The sequence below is a fragment of the Anabrus simplex genome, chromosome 1 (assembly GCF_040414725.1).
Source record: "Anabrus simplex isolate iqAnaSimp1 chromosome 1, ASM4041472v1, whole genome shotgun sequence".
Classification (NCBI taxonomy): Eukaryota; Metazoa; Arthropoda; class Insecta; order Orthoptera; family Tettigoniidae; genus Anabrus; species Anabrus simplex.
In genome coordinates, this window is record NC_090265.1 from 155,270,488 (window position 1) to 155,294,671 (window position 24,184).

Consider the following 24,184-nt stretch of genomic DNA (forward strand, 5'->3'; position numbering starts at 1 on the left):
AACCCACTGCCGCCTGAGACGCGGAGGCTCTCGTAAAAACTAAATATTCAATTAAAATGCAATCTACTGAGAGACTAACAAAAGTTTTCTGGATGATGTAATGCCTATTAAAAATGAAGAAAGGTATTAGTAGTTCTGTTAGAGAAATATCTCTTGGCATTTTAACTTATGCCAGATAGTTAGTGTGCAAAAAACTACACTGATAATTAAATTTAAAACCCCTCAATGTTCTCAGTCACAAAAAACCTGTTTGTGCCTAGACAAAAAATAGGCAGTTATTTTATTGGCAAATGAAAAGCTATTTAATGTAATTCAAGAAATAATTTCAGTATATTAAATAAGAAATGATAAATTTCATCTAAAAAAACTGACTAACCATAAATTGGTTATTCACAACATATTATGGATATGTTAATAATAAAAATTATTTCAAGAAACAGACAGCAGGGAGTGCTAGTAAAATGTAAGCTTTACAGTAAGTTTATTAACAAAATAATTATCTGTTACGTGGCAAGCTTTTGTATCAGGGCTCAGCAACAATTCCAAGAGCTTTGTCAGAATTTTTCTTAAAACAGGAAAAAAATTTACCAATGTACAGTACTAAAATAAAACTTGTTTTATTTTATGAAATACTTCTTCTCATGCAGAGGCTGCCTTGTGACAAAGTATACTTTTACATTTATTTTAGAAGAGAATAGATATACTTGAGAAATGTTGAAGGTAACCTAATAGTAAAAATGATTTCTTAGAATTATCAGTGAACCCCTTAAGGCTATGATGGCAATCTCCCATAACGTTGTAACTTGGCAGAGACATCTGTTTCCAGAAATTAGCAACAAAAACGGGAATTGTTCCTCTAGCTCCAATCATCAGACCTACTATGTCGATTTCCTCTAGCTGGTATTTCTCCTTGTAGTAAAGAATTGTGGGTAAGTAAATATTCCTCTTCTCGAGATTAACATCTGAGGGCTGCGACTTATGGCTTTCAAAGCGAATTGTGGGGTCGATGATGTAACCTCTCTTCTTATTCTTGAAAGCAATGGTGTCGATCCTTCTGTGGCTTCCATTATCCGCTAAGCCATGAACTTCTTCAAATACCTGGACCACGGTCTTTCAGCGTTATCGCAATTAACGAGCGGATGTTATGATGATCGTGTATTCCTTAAAAGTTCACCATGAGGACAAGATCCCAGACCATACGCAAGAGTTTCAATCTGCTTTAGGCAGCACCTACAAAGGGAATCGTTCTGAGATCTTCCTGGTACTGATCTTACCGCTGAAATGTTTGCTGTCATCTTAATTGCTTCACGCCATTCACTACATGATAAGCCTTGATGGTCTCGAATCCAGGAGTTGGCAGGAGTATATTCATTGTACAAACATACACCTCTTCCTTTCTGCTGCAAGTTACTCCACTCACTGAATGCCCTTTCTCTCAGTACTCTTCTCACGTCCCTGGAATCAGTTATTTCTAGGCGTGGATGTAGCAAATTGTCAGATGGACTATTTTTTCCATAGGGAACTATTATTTAATTTCACCAATTGCAAATATAATATTAACAAGTGAATTTACCACTGTTTTCCCAGGAAGACATTATAACGAGTGGAGGTATCTAAATATCTCCTCTAGTGCATTCTCACTGCATATGTTTCAAAGGGAACTTGCAGAAGTGTCTCATCAATAATCCTACTGTCGCACTCAGGCAAAACAGAATTTCATGACTGAAAATGCCTAAAGACCATGAATAATTTCAATTCTTGTTGATAGAATATTTTTATTTATGTGAGTATTAATACTGTAGGGGGTTAATTAGTAGCCTGATATCTTCTCTATAATCTTAAATAGGCCATCAGCCCACTATTCACAAATGAAAGAAATTTTCCTCAGTCTTAAAGGGGAAAACACTCCGAGGAAAAAAACATTCACGTTATAAGGTAATCTGTAATGAATATTTTGTGGTCCAGAAGATATGCTCCAACAGAGTATAAGTTTCCTTCAAAGTTCCATTCCATGAAAGATTCTATGTGATATGTAAGTTTCCTTTTTGTATTTTTTTCTAGGCTAGTAAGGTCATCAGTACTGAGTAGACTCTCAACTTTGAGCCAAACACCACAGGGTCTACAAAATCAACTACCATGGTCATACCTAGGCAGACCATCCAGCAGTAACGACAACCCACTGAACAGAAGAACAAGCAGTAAGTATATCTATTCAACTGGTGATGTTTGAGCAAACCACACAATAAATATTAATTACATCAAGACACACTCTATAGTGGCGGGGCGATCATATTCATGATTTCAATGTTGCATCAAAGGCATGTCAAAATCTTGGCATATCTATTTCCTTTTCTTTGGTACCACAGGCATTAAGTACACAAAAGTAGCAAATAGATCTCAGGACCTTATGTAAATACAGGATTTTCAAATTGAATTAGAAATACAAAAGTAAAGAAAGATTGTCTCAAAAATTTATTTGTCAGAATAGACGTAGCTGGATGTTTGTTTCAAGCTTTCATTACTAAGCTTTGTTTTCCTACGTATACAGGGTGGGCCAGAAGTAACGATCTGAAAATATTTCAAGTAATTTAACATATTGTTTTGCAGTTACATGGATCTGGAAATGTGCTCTAGTTTGAGAATAATGTTCATCCCTGCCCATAGTACGTCTGTCTTCTAGTAGAGGTCACTCAAATTACAAAAATGCAGGTGATAACTGCTATGCATCACTCCATGAAAATACGGCATGTGGCTGTGTTCTGTTTTGTTTGTAGTTCTGGCAACTGTTACCGAGGTGATACTGTTGTAAAAATTTGTGTTATAATGGCGGATACAAGCAGATTCACAATTGAAGAACGCCTTCTACTTAGCGCATGGGTACATAAAAAGGAATGAATGAGTGAGACACATGATGAAATTAGGGGAAATTTTTAATTACTTCAATAAAGAAGCCCCAATGGAAACTGCAACGATAGACCTTTGCAACTGGGTCTGTGTTAGATGCACCACGTAGTGGAAGACCCAAAAAATATGACAACGATAATGAAGTCACTGAATGCTTAAACGCATCATTGCTTCATTCACCAGCAAAATCGACAAGGAAGTGGTCGATAGAGATAGACATTCCCAGAACCTCCATGCGTCAGTGGATGACGAAAGAAGATTACTGTACTTTTTAACCCAGCAGCATCAATGAATTAAGTGATCGCAATATGAATACGTGACGTGATTTGTGCAAACAGTTACTTGCAGCTTTTCCAACATTAGTGGCTCGCCGTAAGGTTATGATGACAGATGACTGTGCTGTGCATCTTAGCTCCCAGTCTTGAAATGTTTATGTCTGCGTGAAAGACAACCCTAATTATTAGGAAGAAATTAAGCAACACCTTCCCACCTTCCTCATGTTATGTTATGGGCCGGTGTTACCAGTGACCTTATCATCGGACTGTCTTTCTTCGATGGGTCTGTGAAAGGGGAATTGTACCATCAGGTGTTATCTCACTGGCTTTTTTTTGAACTCAGCAAAACTGGCCTGCTGAACGACATACTGTAGTTATGCAACAGGATGGTGCCCCTGGACACTACTGACTCCTGTTTGAGACCGGTTGAACAACCAGTTTCCGTTCATGGATTGAAAGTGGAGGGCGTCGTATATGGCCACTCAGAAGCCCGGACTTAACAACGTGTGATAACTGGCTGTGGTCCTTCTTAAAAGGAACACCCTCCCACCTTCCTCATGTTATGTTATGGGCCGGTGTTACCAGTGACCTTATCATCGGGCTGTATTTCTTCGATGGGTCTGTGAAAGGGGAATTGTACCATCAGGTGTTATCTCACTGGCTTTTATTTGAACTCAGCAAAACTGGCCTGCTGAACGACATACTGTAGTTATGCAACAGGATGGTGCCCCTGGACACTACTGACTCCTGTTTGAGACCGGTTGAACAACCAGTTTCCGTTCATGGATTGAAAGTGGAGGGCGTCGTATATGGCCACTCAGAAGCCCGGACTTAACAACGTGTGATAACTGGCCGTGGTCCTTCTTAAAAGGAACACCCTCCCACCTTCCTCATGTTATGTTATGGGCCGGTGTTACCAGTGACCTTATCATCGGGCTGTATTTCTTCGATGGGTCTGTGATAGGGGTATCGTACCACCTGGTGTTATCTCACTGGCTTTTATCTGAACCCTACAAAACTGGCCTGTCGAACGACTCATATGACTTTCGTTGAAGAACTGAAAGAAAAGATTACCCGTACGCTGAGAATGATCACTCCTGAAATGCTGTGCCCGGCAAGCAATTGCGCATGGCAGCGAATCCAATTCAGTGCCGAGAACTGTGGTCAGCATACTGAGAGAGTTTGAAATATGTAAGAACATTCATTTCTGTCTTATTCCATTTTTCATGTGTTTTTTCTGTTAAATACAATTGTTTGCATTTCATGTTGCTTCTTGTTTTAGTACAACATTAAACATTTCCGATCGTGACTTCTGGCCCACCCTGTAGAATCTCATTATTCAGACATTTTTAGATGTATGTGTGCAGCGTATATTTTGTGCTGAAGATCAAACAAATTGAAATAAAAATATGAAGGTTTCTAAAACTCAGAGATGTTTCCTTAGTTTCTATATACAACACAATGAAATATGAGCAACCAAGGAAGCAGTTAAAGACATAAACGAGAGAACTCTGAATAAAGTTGAAAACTTACGTGTATGAAAAATGTTACTACCACTTGATGCAATGGCATGCCTCCTATGTTGGTGTCTGGTAACCACCTATAGCTCATTCCACGTTAAGAAAACAGTATTGCTCTTACGGCCCTGCAAGGAGTGAACACACCCCCTCTGAGACATCCATAATTCCTTGTGATTAAGGTATATTATACTGTACTTCGTAATGCATTATGAAAGACAGATAAAAAGGATGAGGATTTTTTTGCCCGTGAGTTATTAACATAACTACATAACATTTTCTTTTTTATAAATATATTCGAAGGGAGGAAGCACAATGGCAGGAACAGCCATCGCTTCATTGCCCTTCTTCATTTTCCTTCTTCTGTGTCGCTCTGGTTCTCTGTGAACCGCCAGCACCTCACTTCTGTAGTGAAGTCATCTACAGTATTTATTTGGTTCGTGTGTGTATTCAGGCGTATTTGTCTTGTGTTGAGTGAGAGTTGGTTATATATTGCATAGTATTTGTGTGTGTTCTATTATTTTCGTACTGTACAGAAGCTGTTACTGAAAATGTTGGTGTTGTGGTGTGCAGCGATACATCATGGCCTAACTTGTACTGCATCTAGAGAAATGAATTTCATTTTATGGGTCCGTATTGAATTTTGATTAAACCAAACCACCTTGGAATAACTCACTTATTATTTTATATAACTTGTACTGATAAAAAAATTGCTGTGTGTTTTATTTGTGCTTGGTTTTGATATATAGCTGTTCTTTCTTAAGTGCATTTTAATTTTACCAGCCTTTTGGGACCATATTTACTTTTTCCTATTGTTTTTGTGAGCAATAAGACAGCACAGAAGCACCCCACATTGCCTGGGGAAATCTATTAAATGCATCCCTCACCCCTCGAGCCTATAAAAATATTTTTTCTATTTTCTTCCCCAATTTGCCTTACACTTCAATGCTGAGGGTTTTTTATGTGCCGTAATTTATCTCTGATTCTTTACAAACCAAAAATATCCCCGCTAAACTCCCTATCCCATTTAGTTCATAAATATAATTTGCAGTTTAATTTCTTCCATTTTTTTAATCTTGAATGCTGAATTTCACAAATTTATGTGCCGCCGTTTTCCCGTGATGCTGTTGAGCAGTGTCGTTCGATATGGCAGCCCCGTTGTCATAAGAGCAATTCTGTTTTCTTAACGTGGAATGAACTATCGGTATGGTGCTGGCTATACTGTATAAGTGATTCTGGTGTGTTGGTATCTGTGAGAACATAACAATGGATGTGCGACGTTATAATAACGGCATGTGAACATGTAAAAGTGATATAAATGTAAGTGTTTTCAACTACTTACAAAGTAAGCTGTTCTTTTTAGAAGACAACAGTTTCCCATCTTATACATGGTAAATGTTTATGCCAACTGTCAAACAAGTGAATTTATTGTGACTTGAGAGGTTAAGTTATAAGTGGAGGTAGAAATAAAGTAAATCTGAAAGAGGCACGAGTCAGTCAATCAAATCAATCACATCTAATCTGCACTTAAGGCTGTCACTCAGGTGGCAGATTCCCTATCAGTTGTTTACCTCGATTTCACATTTTTTCATTATCCGTTTGACTTCCAGGCTTGCTTTTTCTCCCAGACTCGGTGAGGGATCCCACCTCTATCTCCTCAAGGGCAGTGACCTGGAGCATGAGACTTTGGGCAGGGGATATAATTGGGGAGGAGGACCAGTACCTTGCCCACCTGCTATGCTGAACAGGGGCCTTGTGGGGGATGGGAAGATTAGAAGGGATAGGCAAGGAAGAGACCGTGGCCTCAAGTCAGGTACCATTCCAGCACTAGCCTGGAGGAGAAGTGGGAAACCACTTCTTCGAGGATGACTGAGGTGGGAATTGAACCCTCTCTCTACCCAGTTGACCTTCCGAGGCCGAGTAGAAACTGTTCCAGTTCTCGTACCACTTTTCAAATTTCGTGCCAGAGCCGAGAATTGAACCCAGGCCTTTGGGGGTGGCAGATAATCACACTAACCACTACACCACAGAGACGGTCGCCTTGATTTCAAAGAATTTGTAAAATTTATTGAAGATCTCCTTTGATAAATTATTCATATCTCACTCTTCTTATAAAAGAAAAGAATAGAGACATACTTGCATAATATGACCAATGTAAGACTGAGCTGTCTAAGCACCATTGCCATTTTGGAGCAGCTTGTGCAGGACCTTATGAGTGATCAGCTGTTCAAAGACTGTGTAACTGATAAGTTCACAATGAAGAAGACTTGACATTGGGAGCTACTCTACAAAAATATTTGATGATGATGATAATGCTTGTTGTTTAAAGTGGCCTAACATCTAAGGTCATCGGCCCCACAAAAATATTTATTATTGCCACTGTTGTATATCGTTTGATTAGTCACTTGTTTGTTCCTTCCATTACTTATATTGGCCCATAGGCATCCCTTTCTCCTTATGTGTTTGTCCTGTGTTCCTGGTCTTGTATTGCCAGTACTGACCTTTATCCTTCTGTCTCTCCCTTTTTTCCTGTATTTATCCAGCATGTCCCTATCCTGTACTTCCAACATCAAGACAAGTTCTATCAAGATGGCTCCTCAATGAGTGTTGAAGCTATGAATCAGAAATGAGCTCATTAGTGGCTGAGAAGAGAAGGATGGAGAACTGAGACTAATAAGGAGAGAGTTCTTCTGTCTGAAGAAGGCAGTAAATGAAGATGGGGAAATATCGTCCTTCAGTGTTTTCATTTTGTTGTTATGACCTCTTTGAGTAGCTCTCTCTTCCCACACTAACTGTGTCATTGTGTTTATCTTATCATGTAGTCCACATCATGAAACCATTAAGTACAACGTACTAATGAAGTACTGCAGGATTATTTTAGAGAGACTATCACAAGAATAAAAATTATCTAGTAATGAAAATGTTGTTTAGGCTTGTTCAGTTCAGCAAGTCACAGTTGGTGACGCAGAAGCACACCTGTCAGAGGCACCCTTAGGGAACGTAGAAAGGGGCCAGAGTGCGCAACTAAGGGTGGCTTGTGTTGACGAGGCCATTGATAGATCGTGTGGTGGTCATAATGTATTTTAGTTTCAATTTGCAAACAAGTAGTAGCTGAAGAAAAGTTGCGAAACATTCACCCAGGAAATAAGAAAGATATGAACTGTGGAAAAAAATTATTATTTGGAATTATAAGAAACTGTATGAATGAAATGGTGAAGAATAAAAGAGGAGTAATACTAACAAAACCAGAAGAGATAATGAACAGATGGAAAGAATATTTCAGTGAACTGCTGAACGTTAGAAACCAGACATGTGGGGAAGGTATCCAAGGAGCTGGAATAGAAGAAGTAACAGAGAAGGAATCAGACATTACAATGGTGAATGTGGAATGGGCAGTTAAAAAGACGAAGATGAGAAAAGTCGTGGGAAAAGATGAAGTAGTCATAGAAATGATCAGGGCTGCAGGACCAGCAGGACTCCAGTGGACTTATAGAATACTAAAGTGTGCATGGAGAGACAAAAAAGTACCTGAGAATTGGGAAAAGGTGGTTATACTACCAATATTCAAGAAAGGGGATAACATGAGCAGTAACTACTGAGGAATTTCCATCCTCTCCCACGTTGCCAAGATAATAGAAAGGAAATTGGAAATTAGAGAAAAGGTAGAAAGTCAGTTACAAGAGGAACAATTTGGATTCATAAGCGAAAGGTCAAGAGTAGAACCCATTTTCATTTTGAGACATTATAAAAAACAGCTGGGAATATGGGAAGGATATAGTAATGACTTTTAAACAACAGCATCCCCACATCAAAAGTTTGAGAAAGCTTGACACACAGGGGCACCAGCAAATAACTAATAACAATGATAAAAGCAATATATGATAACTGTTAAAGCTGTGTGAAGACAACAGTGGGTTGAACAGAATGGTTTGGAATTGCTGTTACCTTTACGTCGCACTGACACAGAGAGGTCTTATAGCAACGATGGGATAGGAAAGGCCTAGGAGTTGGAAGGAAGCGGCCATCGCCTTAATGAAGGTACAGCCGCAGCATTTGCCTGTTGTGAGAATGGGAAACCACGGAAAACCATCTTCAGGGTTGCCAACAGTGGGGTTCGAATGCACTATCTCCCGGATGCAAGCTCACAGCTGTGCACCCCCCTATCCACACAGCCAACTCGCCTGGTGAATTTCTTAGCTATAGAGATGTCTGTGACAATATTGTTATCCTCTAACAGGTTTTGAAGAGATGAGCTCATATTAATGAAATAGCAAATAAAAAATGTGTACGTTTATGAGCACTTCCTCCACTTTTCTATGAACTTTTTCTTTTACTAGTCCATTGCTAACTTCCAGAGAGAGATGAACTTTTTATCCTCAATCAGTCAAAAGTGCAAATATGTAGTCTAAAAATATCACTAGGTTGATTACTGGTTGCAAATTGAATTTAGTTCAATACAGGAATTATTTTAATTTAATCTAATTTTTGGCCTTTAATCAGGATTAACTATGACATATTTGTTTTCCTGTTATGTTATTATGTATAGTGTTCTGTTTATGCTCTGGTTTATAATTTCAGTGTGTATTTTGCTTGTTTTTACAATTTTTTCTCTTTTATGCTCTGGACTTCTTTTCCTTGTGCTTTCTTTCTTCATTATATGTTCTCCAAATCTGTTATTTAGCTTAGTTATCTTTTATATATGTATTATCCTGTAATTTATATGGCAAAGTACATTTTGCTAGTGGTTTAATGTCGCACTAACACATCAAAGGTTTTTGGTGACAGAAGGATGGGGAAGGACTAAGATTAGGAAAGTAGCAGCCGTGGCCTTAATTGGGTACAGCCCCAGCATTTGCCTGGCGTGAAAATGGGAAACCATAGAAAACCATCTTCAGGCCTGCCAACAGTGGGATTGGAACCACCATCTCCCAAATGCAAGCTCATAGCTATGCGACTAACTGAATAGCCAACTTGCTCGGTCATGAAGTACTATTTGAGAGTAAAAGGTGGACAGATTGTGGACATATTTCCTTTTTGAAATACAGATTTAATACCCAAATTTTCTTTGTTGCAGGTATGAAGAGTAATGGGACTGGCTGATGTTAACTGTAAGTTACAGAAGAAGAGGATTAAAAGAAACACATTTGTATTATCATTATTTATTGTACATAAATATCACACACAATAAAGCACAATGCATTTTTCTTAATAAAGCTACATTGCAATAAGGAAATCATTACTATCGTTTATCTCATTTGTTTGTATTATGAAATCCAGTGATCTAACAGTTAAGGTAATAATCCTTCAAGTGTTTCATAGTGCACTGGCACTGCTCATTAGTGATGGGACATTTGATTAATTTGATTCTGTTCACATTACTGAATCGATACAGTGATCTGATTCATGGCACATTAGAGTCACCGCTCGTACTGCATCTGTGTAGTATGTACTGGTAAGACAGCAGCAACAGCATTCAGTGCTCACTGCTGCCATCTGATCTTCATATTATGAACTCCTTTCTTAAGAAAAAAATGCTAGTCACTCTAATACATTGAAGGTTTATCAGCGACGCAGGATGGGAAAAGTCTGGGATTAGGAAGGTAGCAGCCATGGCCTTAATTAAGGTGTAGTCCCAGCATTTCCTGGTGTAAAAATGGGAAAACTACGGAAAACCATCTTAACGGCTGCCAACGGTGGGATTCAAACCCACCTTCCACCGAATGCAAGTGCATAGCTACGCGATACTAACCGCACATCCAACTCACTAAGTCATTTTTGAAAATAGGTATTTTTTTATCAGTAGAGGATTTTTTTAAAACGTCATATTTTGTATAGGCTACCCGAGATGTACAGTAGCCCACTGGTTTTCCGATTCAACATACTGTTGGTTAAGTTATTGCATCAGTCAGCTCACTTACTGTCCACATATAATTGAAGTCTTGTACAATGATGTGACATACCAACTGAGAGAATAATGAGCCGTTCTTCCCAATAAAAAAAACAGTTACTTTTGAGTGGTCATGAGAATGACTCATACTAATAGGACAGGTTAGAGTCAAGTTTAATTAACTGTCAAATGTAAACTAAGTTATAATACTAAGATTCATTTAACTAGCTACTTTAGAATTATGTTTTGACTACCTTTTTAACACTGCAAATCATTTCATCTATTATTTAAACCTCCCTGTAAGAAGAGGACAGTAAATGCAAGTGGGTATTATTTTCAAATGAGCTGAGCTCGAGAGTCCATTATAGCTTACGATTTTTTCAGTGTACCATGGCTCTGTATGTATGGCTTCAGAGGAAGTTCGGCTCCCCGCCAATGTCCAGTGTTATTATTACAAGTAATGAAAATCATTTTATTTTCCGTATTGAAAGAATCTCAATAATAATATATGAAAATTTATTGGACTCGAACGTATTCAATACATTACAGGATGTTAACATAGTTAAACATCGTTAAAATGGAGACATGTTTCGCCCCCTATGTGGGGCATCATCAGTCATATCAAAGCACCTCAAAATTACACCAGACGTCTGGTTGGGACTTATGAACATAATATGCGAGAGAGAGTACATTAAAAAAACACTTACAAGGTCTTATCTTAGACGAAATAACAAATTGACTAGTTACACATAGTAAAATACGTTAGTGGTTATTAATATTAAAATGAGGCCATCACATGTACAGTATAACAATGAAGGTAATTAAAGTCTATTTGATGTTGAGTTTGAAGGTAGTTTTACGTAGTATATACAAATGTTGGAAAATAAAATACAATTTACAATTACTGTACACTTATTTATAATTGTTAAAATTGATGAGGAGAAACATTCCAATTTTGTGTATTCGTGATTTTGGCTCCAACCAAAATAATTCGCCCAAGGATTCATGAGGTAGTCACTTCCGTTGGTCACTCTCTATATGGATGGAGTGCACAGTGCAAGTGAACTGCAGTTTTTATTGATTATAAAATGAGGCTGTGCTAGGACAGAATTAAAACAACAATGGCTTCAAATGGAGACAGTTAAAATGTCATCAGGTTCTTCATAGTTGACTAGAGGTTTGCGTATATTTTTGTTGTTGAAGTGTGGAAAAGTCAGTTGTTGGTTGAATGGGCAACGGTTGAAAATGTTGTGCAGTGCAATCGGTGTTTGAGCTGTCTAATGTATGAGGAAATGTTAAAAGCTGTTGAGCTGTTGCCTAATTGCTAGGAGGTTTGTGGCACAACGTTTTCGACCATTGCCCATTCAACCGACAACTGACTTTTCCACACTTCAACAACAAAAATATACGCAAACCTCTAGTCAACTAGGAAGAACCTAATGACATTTTAACTGTCTTCATTTGACGCCATTGTTGTTTTAATTCTGTCCTAGCACAGCCTCATTTTATAATCAATAAAAACTGCAGTTCACTTGCACTATGCACTCCATCCATATAGAGTGTGACCAACGGAGGTGACTACCACATGAATCCTTGGGCGAATTATTTTGGTTGGAGCCAAAATCACGCATACACAAAATTGGAATGTTTCTCCTCATCAATTTTAACAATTTTAAATAAGTGGACAGTAATTGAGGAGTTGGATGCAATAACAGCGTAAGTAGACTTACGTTATTTTGAGAAACAGAAGCTTGAAGTTTATAAATGTTCTGAGCTAAAAGTAATAATAGGAATCAACCTGAATTTCATTTAAGGACATTTAAAAGAGCCAGGAAATTAATTTCTCAAAGAATCTTATTGATCTGTTACCTAATAAGAAAGACAGAGTTATTTAAAATTTAATTTTATACGCTGTTATTGCATGAAGACCAGGAATATTATATTTTGCCATACACCAGTATGATCAGTTAGTTAGGAAAGCATGATCGCTCACTATAGAGGAACAAAAGTGGCAGTTTATCCCACCTCAGTTCTCCAAAATGTCTAAATTTACTTAAATTAAGAACAAATTACAAAAAAAAAAAAAAAAAAAATTGTCAACTAAGAAAGGTAAAACTATTAAATTTATTATTTATTTAATATTCACCTTTTTCGTTCTTTTCTCATAAAGGGTCGAGAGAATTTTGTTAGAGTGCTCTCTCCAACTATGGTATTAGGCTACGGTTATTTCCCCCCCCCCCCCCCTAACAAATAGTTGAAATGTTATAAAATTAGTAACATTCCTTTCTAAACAACTTTTATTCCTATTTTCATTTACAAAATGATTCTCTAAACCTAAAAAAAAAAAAAAAAAAAAAAAAAAAGATTGCAAAATATATAATTGGGATTTAGACATTGTGTATCTTACTTGTTTGAAATACTCAAATGCATCATTGATCAAAATCGGGATGATTCATCTTCATATGCTGCATTAGCAGACTCTAAGGAATCATTACACACAGACATGATTTTCACATACCACTCAACATTTTCAGTTTTTAAGTATTTCATTAGTGAAATAACATCAACCCTTTTGTCTGCTTTTACACCACACATCGTGTAGCCTGAAATCATTAAAACTGAGAAAGCTATCATTCCTCTTTAAGAAGGTAAATGGCACGTAGGAGTGTAGGACTGTGACTCTGATTCAACACCATTATGGTAATAATGTCACACAAACTTCTGTATCATGAATCTGTTGCTTTTAGCAAGAAGGCATTCTTAGAAACATAGGTCAAAGTGCTGTTAACTAGTCTTTTATTAAATGTGATGCCACAAAACCTTCTATTCCACTCGCTAACATCTTCTCCAGCCAGAGAACTGGCGGCAACTGAACGTGCCACTCGTGAAGCATGCCTCATGCAATAACAGCGTAGCGCATGGTACCAGTTTTAGTGAGCTCCTGACCTCTAGCGGCATCCTAGCGAACTAAGACCTGGACTGGGTTGTAGTGAAGGGACCAGGATATCTGAAAACAGCATTCATGCAATAACAGCGTAACGCTGTTACTGCATCTAGCTCCTCAATTGTAAACTGTATTTTATTTTTCAACATTTGTATATACTACGTAAAACTACCTTCGAACTCAACATCAAAGAGACTTTAATTACCTTCATTGTTATACTGTACATGTGATGGCCTCGTTTTAATATTAAGAACCACTAACGTATTTTACTATGTGTAACTAGTCAATTTGTTATTTCATCTAAGATAAGACCTTGTAAGAGTTTTTTAATATACTCTCTCTCGCATATTATGTTCATAAGTCCCAACCAGACGTCTGGTGAAATTTTGAGGTGCTTTGATATGACTGATGATGCCCCACATAGGGGGCGAAACATGTCTCCATTTTAACGATCTTTAACTAAAAATGTTAACATCCTGTAATGTATTGAATAGGTTGGAGTCCAATAAATTTTCTTATATTATTAATGTTCAGTGTACCTATAATGAACCGTGTGTATGTGTTGTGTCTCACTGAGGCGTGCTTGCACACGATTCTTTCGGTGTGCGATGATTCAATGTCTAGCTTCAGCGGAAGCTTGGCTCCCCGCCAACGTCCAGTGTCCCGCTAGTGAGCCGTGAGTGCGCCACTCAGCACTGTCCGCTGGGAGTAAGCTAAATTGTGTGCCACGAGCTCGCCGTTCCCGTGAATCGATTCATTCGGACAATTGAATGAATCGCTACACTGCTTCGAATCATGCATTCAGTAGCCAACACTACTGTTCATGGCTCTAAGAAGCCTGTGCAGTGGCCTCCACTACATGCACTAGCCATGAGTCTTGGTATGTATGCTAGTTACCAACTAATGAGCCCAAATTGACATACTGAGTGAAGAATGAGTTAGTTGGAAAATTTAAAATTTCCAATAATGGATCAATTATATTGGAATTTACTTGTTCCGGACAAATAGTTCAAGTTCCCTATAGCAATCAAATTCTACATCGTACGTACCTTTCATACAAAACTTTGTTTTCTTCAACAGTGTGTTAATATATATATATAGTTTGTTTGGAACATGGCAAAATTCTGTGTGAAATGAATGCCACTTTCTTAATGGATGACAATGAGGATTGGGTGGCTGTATGGGAGAAGTTGAGGGATGTTAACTTAAAGGATTTTGTGTCAGTTTGATGTTAGAAACCCGTGATATCAATGAAATGATTATCATGTTGCCACTACTGCCCAAGATTAAGATGACAAGGAAATTGAATCTGCTGAGGAAAATGTCCCTACACAAAATGAAGCACCCAGAGCAGCAAATCTGCTTCGAAAATACATTAGCGATGCTCCTTGTGCTGTATCAAATGATGTTAATAGTTTGAAGTGCATAGAAAATATTATAATTCAGGCTAGCAGTATACTCACACGGCAAACAAGAAATGAAAATGCACGTGCATTTCACTATAACTATTCAACAATAAAATAAATTTCCTAAGAAGTGGTGTCAAAATTGCTATTCCCATCTCATAAAACATTCCCTGCATATAGCACTGTCTCACTTGTAACACATTTAGGCCACAGTCCCTTGAGCAGAATATTAATGGGTTTTTACTGTTTTTGCTGTAGCTTCATATTAAAACAGTTCTGTATTATAATCTGAGTCACTGTAATTTGAATTGACTGGGGCTAGGACTGAGAGGGCAGTGGTTACAGTCTGTATGTAAAGTATCATTCCCCTTTTCTCTGGATCTGAAGTCGCTCCAGTATCCCAAATAAGAGGCAGAACCAAGAACTGAACCTCGGCAAAATAGGTGGGAAGCTACTCTGTTAATCTGTAAACACTAGTAGTCTGTAAATATTTTCGATTGTTGCCCAGAGAAGATTCTTCATGTACTATTGATATTAAAGTGGTTCCATAGTGGCTTCAGTGGTTTCACATCAGTGTTGATAGGATTCCTAATAAGAAAATGATGGATTTTCTTTCTATCATTGCTCATACATAAAATCAACAAAATGAGAATGATTAAAAATGTCTTTTATTATCTTAGAATACATGAAAATGTCACAAATTTACATTACTATATATCCTCGCATATTAGATTCCCTTTTTTATTTCACTTTTATGGCAATAAAAGTAAGAGAGGGTCCAATATGTGATAGCTTTACATTTCGTGCTAGGCTATACAGAGTTATAAAGTGTATTATATTCTTAAACAAATTTTATGATTGTTTTCTGAGTCTTACTGGCTATCTTCATTGGAAGGTAGTATTTTAAAATAAATTAAAAAGCAATAAATGGTGAACACATGACTTTTAGGCCTACATATACTGTAAATATAATCAATGAGTTCAATTTACCAAATTATGCAATATTAACACAAAAGAATGATAAAGAACTCAATGCCAGTCATTTATACCTATCTGTTAAGCAGTAAGCTTATCACACAGTAAACCTAATCACTGATTTCATTTGAATTATCGTCATCTGTGCTTCCAATCTCCTCACTATCGTCGCTCTCATCCCATATGACATTATTTTCACTGTCATTGACAACATTCTAGATCCTGGTCTTTTTGAAACTTCTTATACCGGTTTTGTTCCTGATTAGAGTCCTAGCAGTGACAAACCATTTGTTCACAGATGGTTCCTAGAGGAATAATGCCGTACTATTAGGAATGTTAGGAATTGTACTTCTAAATGTAATACATAATGACCGGAAGCATTCTTTGGACAATTGCGGTTGTTGAAAATCAGACCTTTAACTTCAAATATATTTCATGCTTGTTCTCTACTTTTAACAAATCAGGATTTACCTATACAACTATAATTTAGATAGAGAGACTACATTGCTTAGGTTAGGTACTATCTCTTACGTGTCCAAATAGTGCCAGAAGTTGCAAGAAGGCAGCTTGCTGTACTCATGGATATCTAAAGATGTGGAGGTAATGTGTTTTATTATCATAATGTTTAATTTCATACTTCATTGTTTCCATATTTTTATTAACACATGGTATGATTTACTGGGTACGTTGACAAGTAAAACAATCATTATGACTGAACTGCTTTCATCATGTTTTAAACTTACTTCTCCTAGAATTATCTATCACCTGACCGATGAGATATTAAACGGTCATGCTGTTAATTATCTCACCTGCTATATCAATGCAATATCAGTGATATTTCTGAACTAAATAAACTTGTGTCCTTATCATCCTCAGGTGGTGCAGCTCTTTTCAGACACAATCCCAATAGAAGTGAGTTGCATGTACTAGTTTACTGTATATCAGGCTTCATGCCAATCTTACATTTCTGGCTGTACTGTAAATCGAACTCGAGGACGGCAGCTAATTGTGCTAAAAGTTATGCTACGGAGGTAGACATTTCTTAACTACAAAACTCAGATATATCGCATTACTTTGATGTGCGCTTGCAATGCGTGGGTTGGACGAATGAAATTGTTCACCTATTTGTGTGACGGCATCAGAGTTGCAGTATGGTCTGCACCCGCTACAAAGTGGAATTGCTGTTCTCTGATGAATTATACTGGGGGGGGGGGCTTTTATATGCGAGCTTTAACTTTTTCATTCTCTTTGTCTCAAAAAGCCACGGGGTCTAATACACGAGGAAATATGGAATCACATTTAGTTTATGATATCAATTATACCATGTTAGTCTCCAGATAATCAGGTTTTTCTTCATCTTCTGATATCAGGTGCGTCCTTAAAAATTCTTCAACAGCATCTGTATCCCACTTATCTATAGCCAGAACCTATGAACAGAAATTACTTTAAGCATATCAATGCAATGGATTCATAACAAAAACAGTTTATTAAATGTCATAAAGAATAATCAAAGATAAATTATACTCTTTTTTTTTACATGAGAAAAGGAAAAAGTGAAAAAGAAACATTACTCAGTCTGTCTAAATTTAGGCCTACTCTAAAAATGATCTCAAATGTTTATACGAATTCCTAATTCTTTTTAAGTTGAAAAGATGAAAAGGAGCTAAATATGGTTTATACCTCACTGAAACTTTTTCAATAATTTATATCTTCCACAGAAGGGTCCATGGATATTACGAAGAGTAACTCTGAAAGGCTTGGGAAGTGTGATCACAGAAGATGGAAAGATAACAGAGGAAATTGGGAAAAGAATACAACAAGCAAACAGCTTCTATCAGAGTGTAAGGGGTATTTTGTGGAAGCAAGATGTCTCGAAGAAATGTAAGAAAGTATTAAATTCAACCTATTATGAACCCATACTAACCTATACAGCTGGATCGTGGACTACAACAAAACGAAGGAGAGTAGAATACAGGCAGCGGCGATGAAATACCTAAGAGGTATCGAGGGCAAGACCAGAAAGGATAGAATTAGAAATGAAGAGAAAAGGAAAAGGATAGGAATCTTGAAACTTCAAGACAGGATAGAAACAACAAAGCTAAAGTGGTATGGGCATATGAAGAGAATGGGAGAAGAGTGTGTGCCCAAAAAAAAAAAGCTTTTTCAGAGAAGTTAACAGGAAAGAGACCACGAGGAAGACCCCGAAAGAGGTGGACAGATTCAGTGTGGGAGTTCATAGAGAATTAAAGAAATTAAGACAATTAAAATAATATTGAAAATTGGCTCCAATAAGTAGTCACAGATGGAAAAACTCATTGCACATGAAACGTGGTCATAGTTTGCTGCAATAACGCAGCTTTGAAATACTCATTATTAGGGCTCGGATGTTTAGGACCAAAAAATAGCCCAAATAAGCAAGCAAATATGACCTCAAAAGTGAGGAAATATGACATAAAAATTACAAAATATGACCAGAAAATGATTAACCAAAATATGGCCATTTTAACACGTTCAGGACCTGCTTCTGAGTGGGAGACTTGCATCACTTAATACAATTTACAATTACTCATAAACTATAAATGTTAGGAAAATGATACTTTGTGCTTATCTCTAGTAAATATTTAGGGTGTGATATCTGGTGTCACAGGGTTCAAAATATGTCTAATTTTATACAGCCTATCTGTACTTTTCGCATAATGATTACTGTCACCAAAGTGAAGAAATGAAAGAACATGAAGGAAGCATATTCGGAACATTGTATTAGAAAATATCGGAGTATAAAGAACAGGGTCTTCGGTCCAGTACATTTTTATATCAGGATTTTGGACTAATAGGTTTCCACGATTGCATGATAGAATTCTTTGTGAAAGTCCGGGGCACCACACTTATCACTTGACTCGCGTATAGATTGGTCTGCTCACACACATACTGATAAAATTCGTCATTCATGAAAATACTCATGTAACTCAAAATGTCCTGCTTTTTTTCTGTTTGAACGTTTATACCTGAATTCTCTCTAAATGGTGGAACGGGTGGACAATAACTAGGATGATATGTATCAGGCACTTCACTTTTCTCTATAGGCCTATCGGATTCGGGAATCAGAATTTCCTCGTCACTCTCACTTTCACTATCTGAGTCTATTTCAGGAATAAGTTCATCACCAGAATAATCATTGTGAAATATCTAATAATTAATCTTCCGTAAGAAACTTTGTTGTATAAGCAATTATACTACACTCGGTAAGAACGACACGCACTGCATTGGAATCTCAAGTACCGTCTTGATGCGTGAGGAAGTGCTGAGATATTCCCGCAAAAACAGCTAAGATAAACATGAGCCCGCTCAACGCAAGGGTTATCTCGAAAAGATCAACCAACTTCCTGCTACAACCAGTAACGCTGACTAAGGTGTAAGAATGCACAGATGATGAATATAAACAGCACTGCTTCGCGTGGAACATTAAACGTCTTACGCTGTCCACGGCCCGCAATGAGTTAAAATAAATTATAAATATAAACGGCAATCCCTTTGATACACGTTTGTTAACTAAATTCTTTATGTTTACTTTCATATTAATTTTCTGAATATACATGTTTGGCAGTTATTCACAGTCTATTGTCCTTGATTCACTTATCAAACGTTTCTAAATACATATTTGCAAAGTACTACGTTCGCTAAGATTATTAGATCACACATTTTAAAAGTCAAAATATGTTTGCACTCTGTATTGGTGGTTTGAAATATGAGAAAACTAGAAATAAATCCATTATATATATAAGTGAAAGGAGGTTGAGGTTCTAATATCTGAACAAAGACAAGTGAGCGATTGTGAGAAGTAATTAGCTCACTGCTGGGATGGGTTTCTCAGGATTATTTGTGTCTCTGCCTGGGAGACCGGGTTGCCGAGTACAGCGGGTGGACATTCCACTTGTATTCACAACAGATGTGATACTGAGAAGCAGTTTTGTGAACACTGGTTAGCATTCGGTAAGTTGAAGATGATTTTGCAAAGCTACAGCTGTTGTCAAATCGCTGAAATATGACAGAAATATGACGTTTCTATGAAAACAGCTCAAAGTATGACCTTATGAAAAAAATAGCCAAAATATGCATTTGTATGACAAATAAAAATCACTTCATTGTGACAATAATCACCTGATTTGCATCAAAAGCCAATCATGAGAGAAAACAGAGACAAAGAAAGCAATGTGACTTTTCCTAAACATCCGAGCCCTACTCATTATATATACATTAAATCATATTATATGTAAAGAATCAATTCTACAACAGATTCCAAATACTTTGAAAACATTTGGGATTTGTTTTATAATAATAATAATAATAATAATAATAATAATAATAATAATAATAATAATAATAATAATAATAATAATAATAATAATAGACATATATACATTACCATTATAGACTGTTATGCTTTTCAGTGTTCAGTCAGCAAGCCTCTGTGAATTTACTAGATGTTGCCACAATGCTCCATTAGCAACTAATGCTGTGGCCTCATTTAGTTCTATAATACTTATTTTTAAAAAGTTAGAAACTGAGTCTAACCATCGTCGTCTTGGTCTCCCTCTACTTCTCTTACCCTCCATAACAGAGTCCATTATTCTCCTAGGTAACCTATCCTCCTACATTCGCCTCACATGACCCCACAACCGAAGCCGGTTTATGCGTACAGCTTCATCCATAGAGTTTATTCCTAAATTAGGCTTTATCTCCTCATTCCGAGTACCCTCTTGCCATTGTTCCCACCTGTTTGACGAGCAATTATTCTCGCTACTTTCATGTCTGTTACTTCTAACTTATGAATAAGATACCCTGAGTCCACCCAGCTTTCACTCCCATAAAGCAAAGTTGGTCTGGAAACAGACCGATGTAATGATAGTTTCATCTGGGAGATGACTTCCTTCTTACAGAATACTGCTGATCGCAACTGCGAGCTTCCTCCATTAGCTTTACTACAAATTGATTCAATCTCACTATATTAGCATCCTGTTCTAGCTTTGTATCACCAATCTGACATTAAATTCTGTTGAATTTCTTACCTACTGACATCAATTTAGTCTTCGAAAGGCTAATTTTCAAACCATACTCATTGCACCTATTTTCAATTTGCAAGAAATTAGATTGTAGGCTTTCGGCACAATCTGCCATTAAGACCAAATCGTCAGCATAGGCCAGACTGCTTACTACATTTCCACCTAACTAAATCCCTCCCTGCCATTTTATAACTCTCAGCAGATGATCCATGTAAACTACAAACAGCAAAGGTGAAAGATTACAGCCTTGTCTAACCCCTGTAAGAACCCTGAACCAATAACTCATTCTACCATCAATTCTTACTGAAGCCCAATTGTCAACATAAATGCCTTTGATTGATTTTAATAATCTACCTTTAATTCCATAGCCCCCCAGTATTGCAAACATCTTTTTGATTTTTTTTTTGATAGTTGCTTTACGTCGCACCGACACAGATAGGTCTTGTGGCGACGATGGGACAGGGAAGGGCTAGGAGTGGGAAGGAAGCGGCCGTGGCCTTAATTAAGGTACAGCCCCAGCATTTGCCTGGTGTGAAAATGGGAAACCACGGAAAACCATTTTCAGGGCTGCCGACAGTGGGGTTCGAACCTACTATCTCCCGAATACTGGATACTGGCCGCACTTAAGCGACTGCAGCTATCGAGCTCGGTCAAACATTTTTTCCCTCGGTACCCTGTCATATGCTTTCTCTAGATCTACGAAACATAAACACAACTGCCTATTCCTCTCGTAGCATTTTTCAATTACCTGGCGCATACTGAAAATCTGATCCTGACAGCCTCTCTGTGGTCTGAAACCACACTGGTTTTCATCCAACTTCTTCTCAACCACTGATCGCACCCTCAGTTCCAAGATGCCAGTGAATACTTTGCCTGGTACACTAATCAGTGAGATACCTCGACAGTTGTTGCAATCCTTCCTGTTCCCTTGCTTGTAGATAGGTGCAATTACTGCCATTGTCCAATCTAAAGGTACCTTACCAAAACTCCATGCTAATATTATTCTATGGAGCCATTTCATCAATGCCTTCCCACTATACTTCACCATTTCAGGTCTAATTTCATCTATTCCTGCTGCTTTATGACAATGGAGTTTATTTACCATCCTTTCCATTTCCTCGAGTGTAATTTTACCAACATCATTTTCCTCCTCCCCACAGGCTTGGCTGTTTGCAACACCACCAGGAAGATTTGCTTTTATGTTGAGAAGATGTTCAAAATATTCCCTCCACCTCTCCAGTGATTCCCTGGGATCTATTATGAGTTCACCTGAATTACTCAAAACACTGTTCATTTCCTTTTTCCCCTCCCTTCCTAAGATTCTTTATAACTGTCCAGAAACCTTTCCAGGTTATTACCAAAATCTTCCCAAGACTTCTTTTTGGATTCAACAACTCTTTGTTTCGCTCTGTTTCTTTCACCTACGTACAATTCCCTGTCTGCATTGGCCCTTGTTTGGAGCCATTTCTGATAAGCCTTCTTTTTACGTTTACCAGCTGCTCTCGCTTCATCATTCCACCAAGATGTTCACCTTTTCTCCATCTTTAAACACAGTTGTTCCTAGGCATTCCCTTGCTGTTTCTACTACAGCATCCCTGTATGCTACCCATTCTCTTTCTATATCCTGAACCTGCTTACTGTCTACTGTTCGAAACTTCTCACTAATCATATCCATGTACTTCTGTCTAATTTCTTCGTCCTGGAGATTTTCTACCCTTATCCGTTTGCAGACAGATTTCACTTTCTCTCTCCTAGAGATAGTTCACTACAGATCAGATAGTGGCCTGTATCATCGAAAAATCCCCAGAAAACTCGTACATTCCTAACAGATTACCTGAACTCAAAGTCGGTTAAGATATAGTCTATTATGGATCTGGTACCCCTAGCCTCCCATGTGTTGTGGTGAATAGCTTTATGCTTGAAGAATGCATTCGTAACTGCTAAACCCATACTAGCACAGAAGTCCAGCAAACGCTTCCCATTCCTATTAGCTTCCATATCTTCCCCACATTTACCAATCACCCTTTCGTATCCTTCAGTTCTATTTCCAACTCTCGCATTGAAATCACCCATTAGCACTATCCTATCCTTGTTGACCCTGACCACGATGTCACTCAATGTTTCATAAAACTTTTCAACTTCATCCTCATCTGCTCCCTCACATGGTGAATACATTGAGACAATTCTTGTCCTAATTCCTCCAACTGACAGATCTACCCAGATCATTCGCTCATTTACATGCCTAACAGAAATTATGTTGCGTGCAATGGTATTCCTGAAAACCCTTCCCTTTCTAACATCCGTCAAGTGCACTTTATAATCTCCTATCTCTTCCTCGTTATCGCCCCTTACCCGAATATCACGTACTCCTAGCACATCCAGATGCATCCCCTTTGCTGACTCAGCCAGTTCTACTTTTCTTCTTTCATAAGCCCCATTAATATTGATGGTTCCCCATCATTTGCCAAGTTGTCCCTTGCCTGTCAAATGGGAGTGGGACTCCGTTATTCCCATAGGTCCGAGGCTTGCTTAAAATGTTGTGAGCTCGGTAAATTCATGAAGCAGGATGCTACCCTACTTACACATAGTTCAAGTGAGGATCTCTCCTCTAACGGGTTATGGACCATCGGTGGATTATATAGTCCTAGCCGTCTGAGCACAAGGAGGGCCATGAATCAGAATATGTCCGAGATGCCCACTCCCATTCCATAGCAACTGGTATCCCGACTCTCAGGACCACTTACTAGGCCACTCAACCGTTGCCCATGGTTCACGAACTAGGACGTGACTACAGTAACCCACAGCATGAATAATAATAATAATAATAATAATAATAATAATAATAATAATAATAATAATAATAATAATAATAATAATAATAATAATAATAATAATGAGGCCTCAGCTACCATGCTCAGACATTTTAATTTGACGTCATCTGACTGTCTGCCTACTAGATGGCAGAGTAAACTGAATCTCTCTTGAGTGTCTATGACTGAATTTTAATGAATTTTGTCAGGTAAACACCAAAAGTGTCACCAGAGAACTTTAACATGCCAACATTGTACGACATAAGGTGTCAAATGGCCTTTCTTCTGCCCTTCAAAAATCTGACTACCTCTGCTGGGTTTGAACTTGCTATCTTGGGATCAAGAGGCCTACACTCTACCGTTAATCCATATAGGCAGCTTTGTTTTGTTGTTGTTTGAGTCATCA

At 37.7% G+C, this 24,184-nt stretch overlaps 2 protein-coding genes across 5 annotated transcripts in view; one reads left to right on the forward strand and one right to left on the reverse strand.

Moving 5' to 3' along the window:
• Window positions 1-9,929, forward strand: part of LOC136863232 (uncharacterized) — a 139,394-nt gene extending 129,465 nt beyond the window's left edge. For all 3 annotated transcript variants that reach the window (XM_067139610.2, XM_067139620.2, XM_067139628.2), the window contains 2 exons: window positions 2,062-2,198; window positions 9,771-9,929. In XM_067139610.2, coding sequence (XP_066995711.2) covers window positions 2,062-2,198; window positions 9,771-9,796 — 163 coding nt within the window. In that variant the 3' untranslated portion in view covers window positions 9,797-9,929. The remainder of the gene's footprint in view (window positions 1-2,061; window positions 2,199-9,770) is intronic.
• Window positions 9,930-16,217: 6,288 nt separating this feature from the next.
• LOC136885292 (selenoprotein F) overlaps window positions 16,218-24,184 on the reverse strand; it is a 45,699-nt gene continuing 37,732 nt past the window's right edge. For both annotated transcript variants that reach the window (XM_067157804.2, XM_068230521.1), the window contains exon 5: window positions 16,218-17,335. In XM_067157804.2, the coding sequence (XP_067013905.1) occupies window positions 17,225-17,335 (111 nt within the window). In that variant the 3' untranslated portion in view covers window positions 16,218-17,224. The remainder of the gene's footprint in view (window positions 17,336-24,184) is intronic.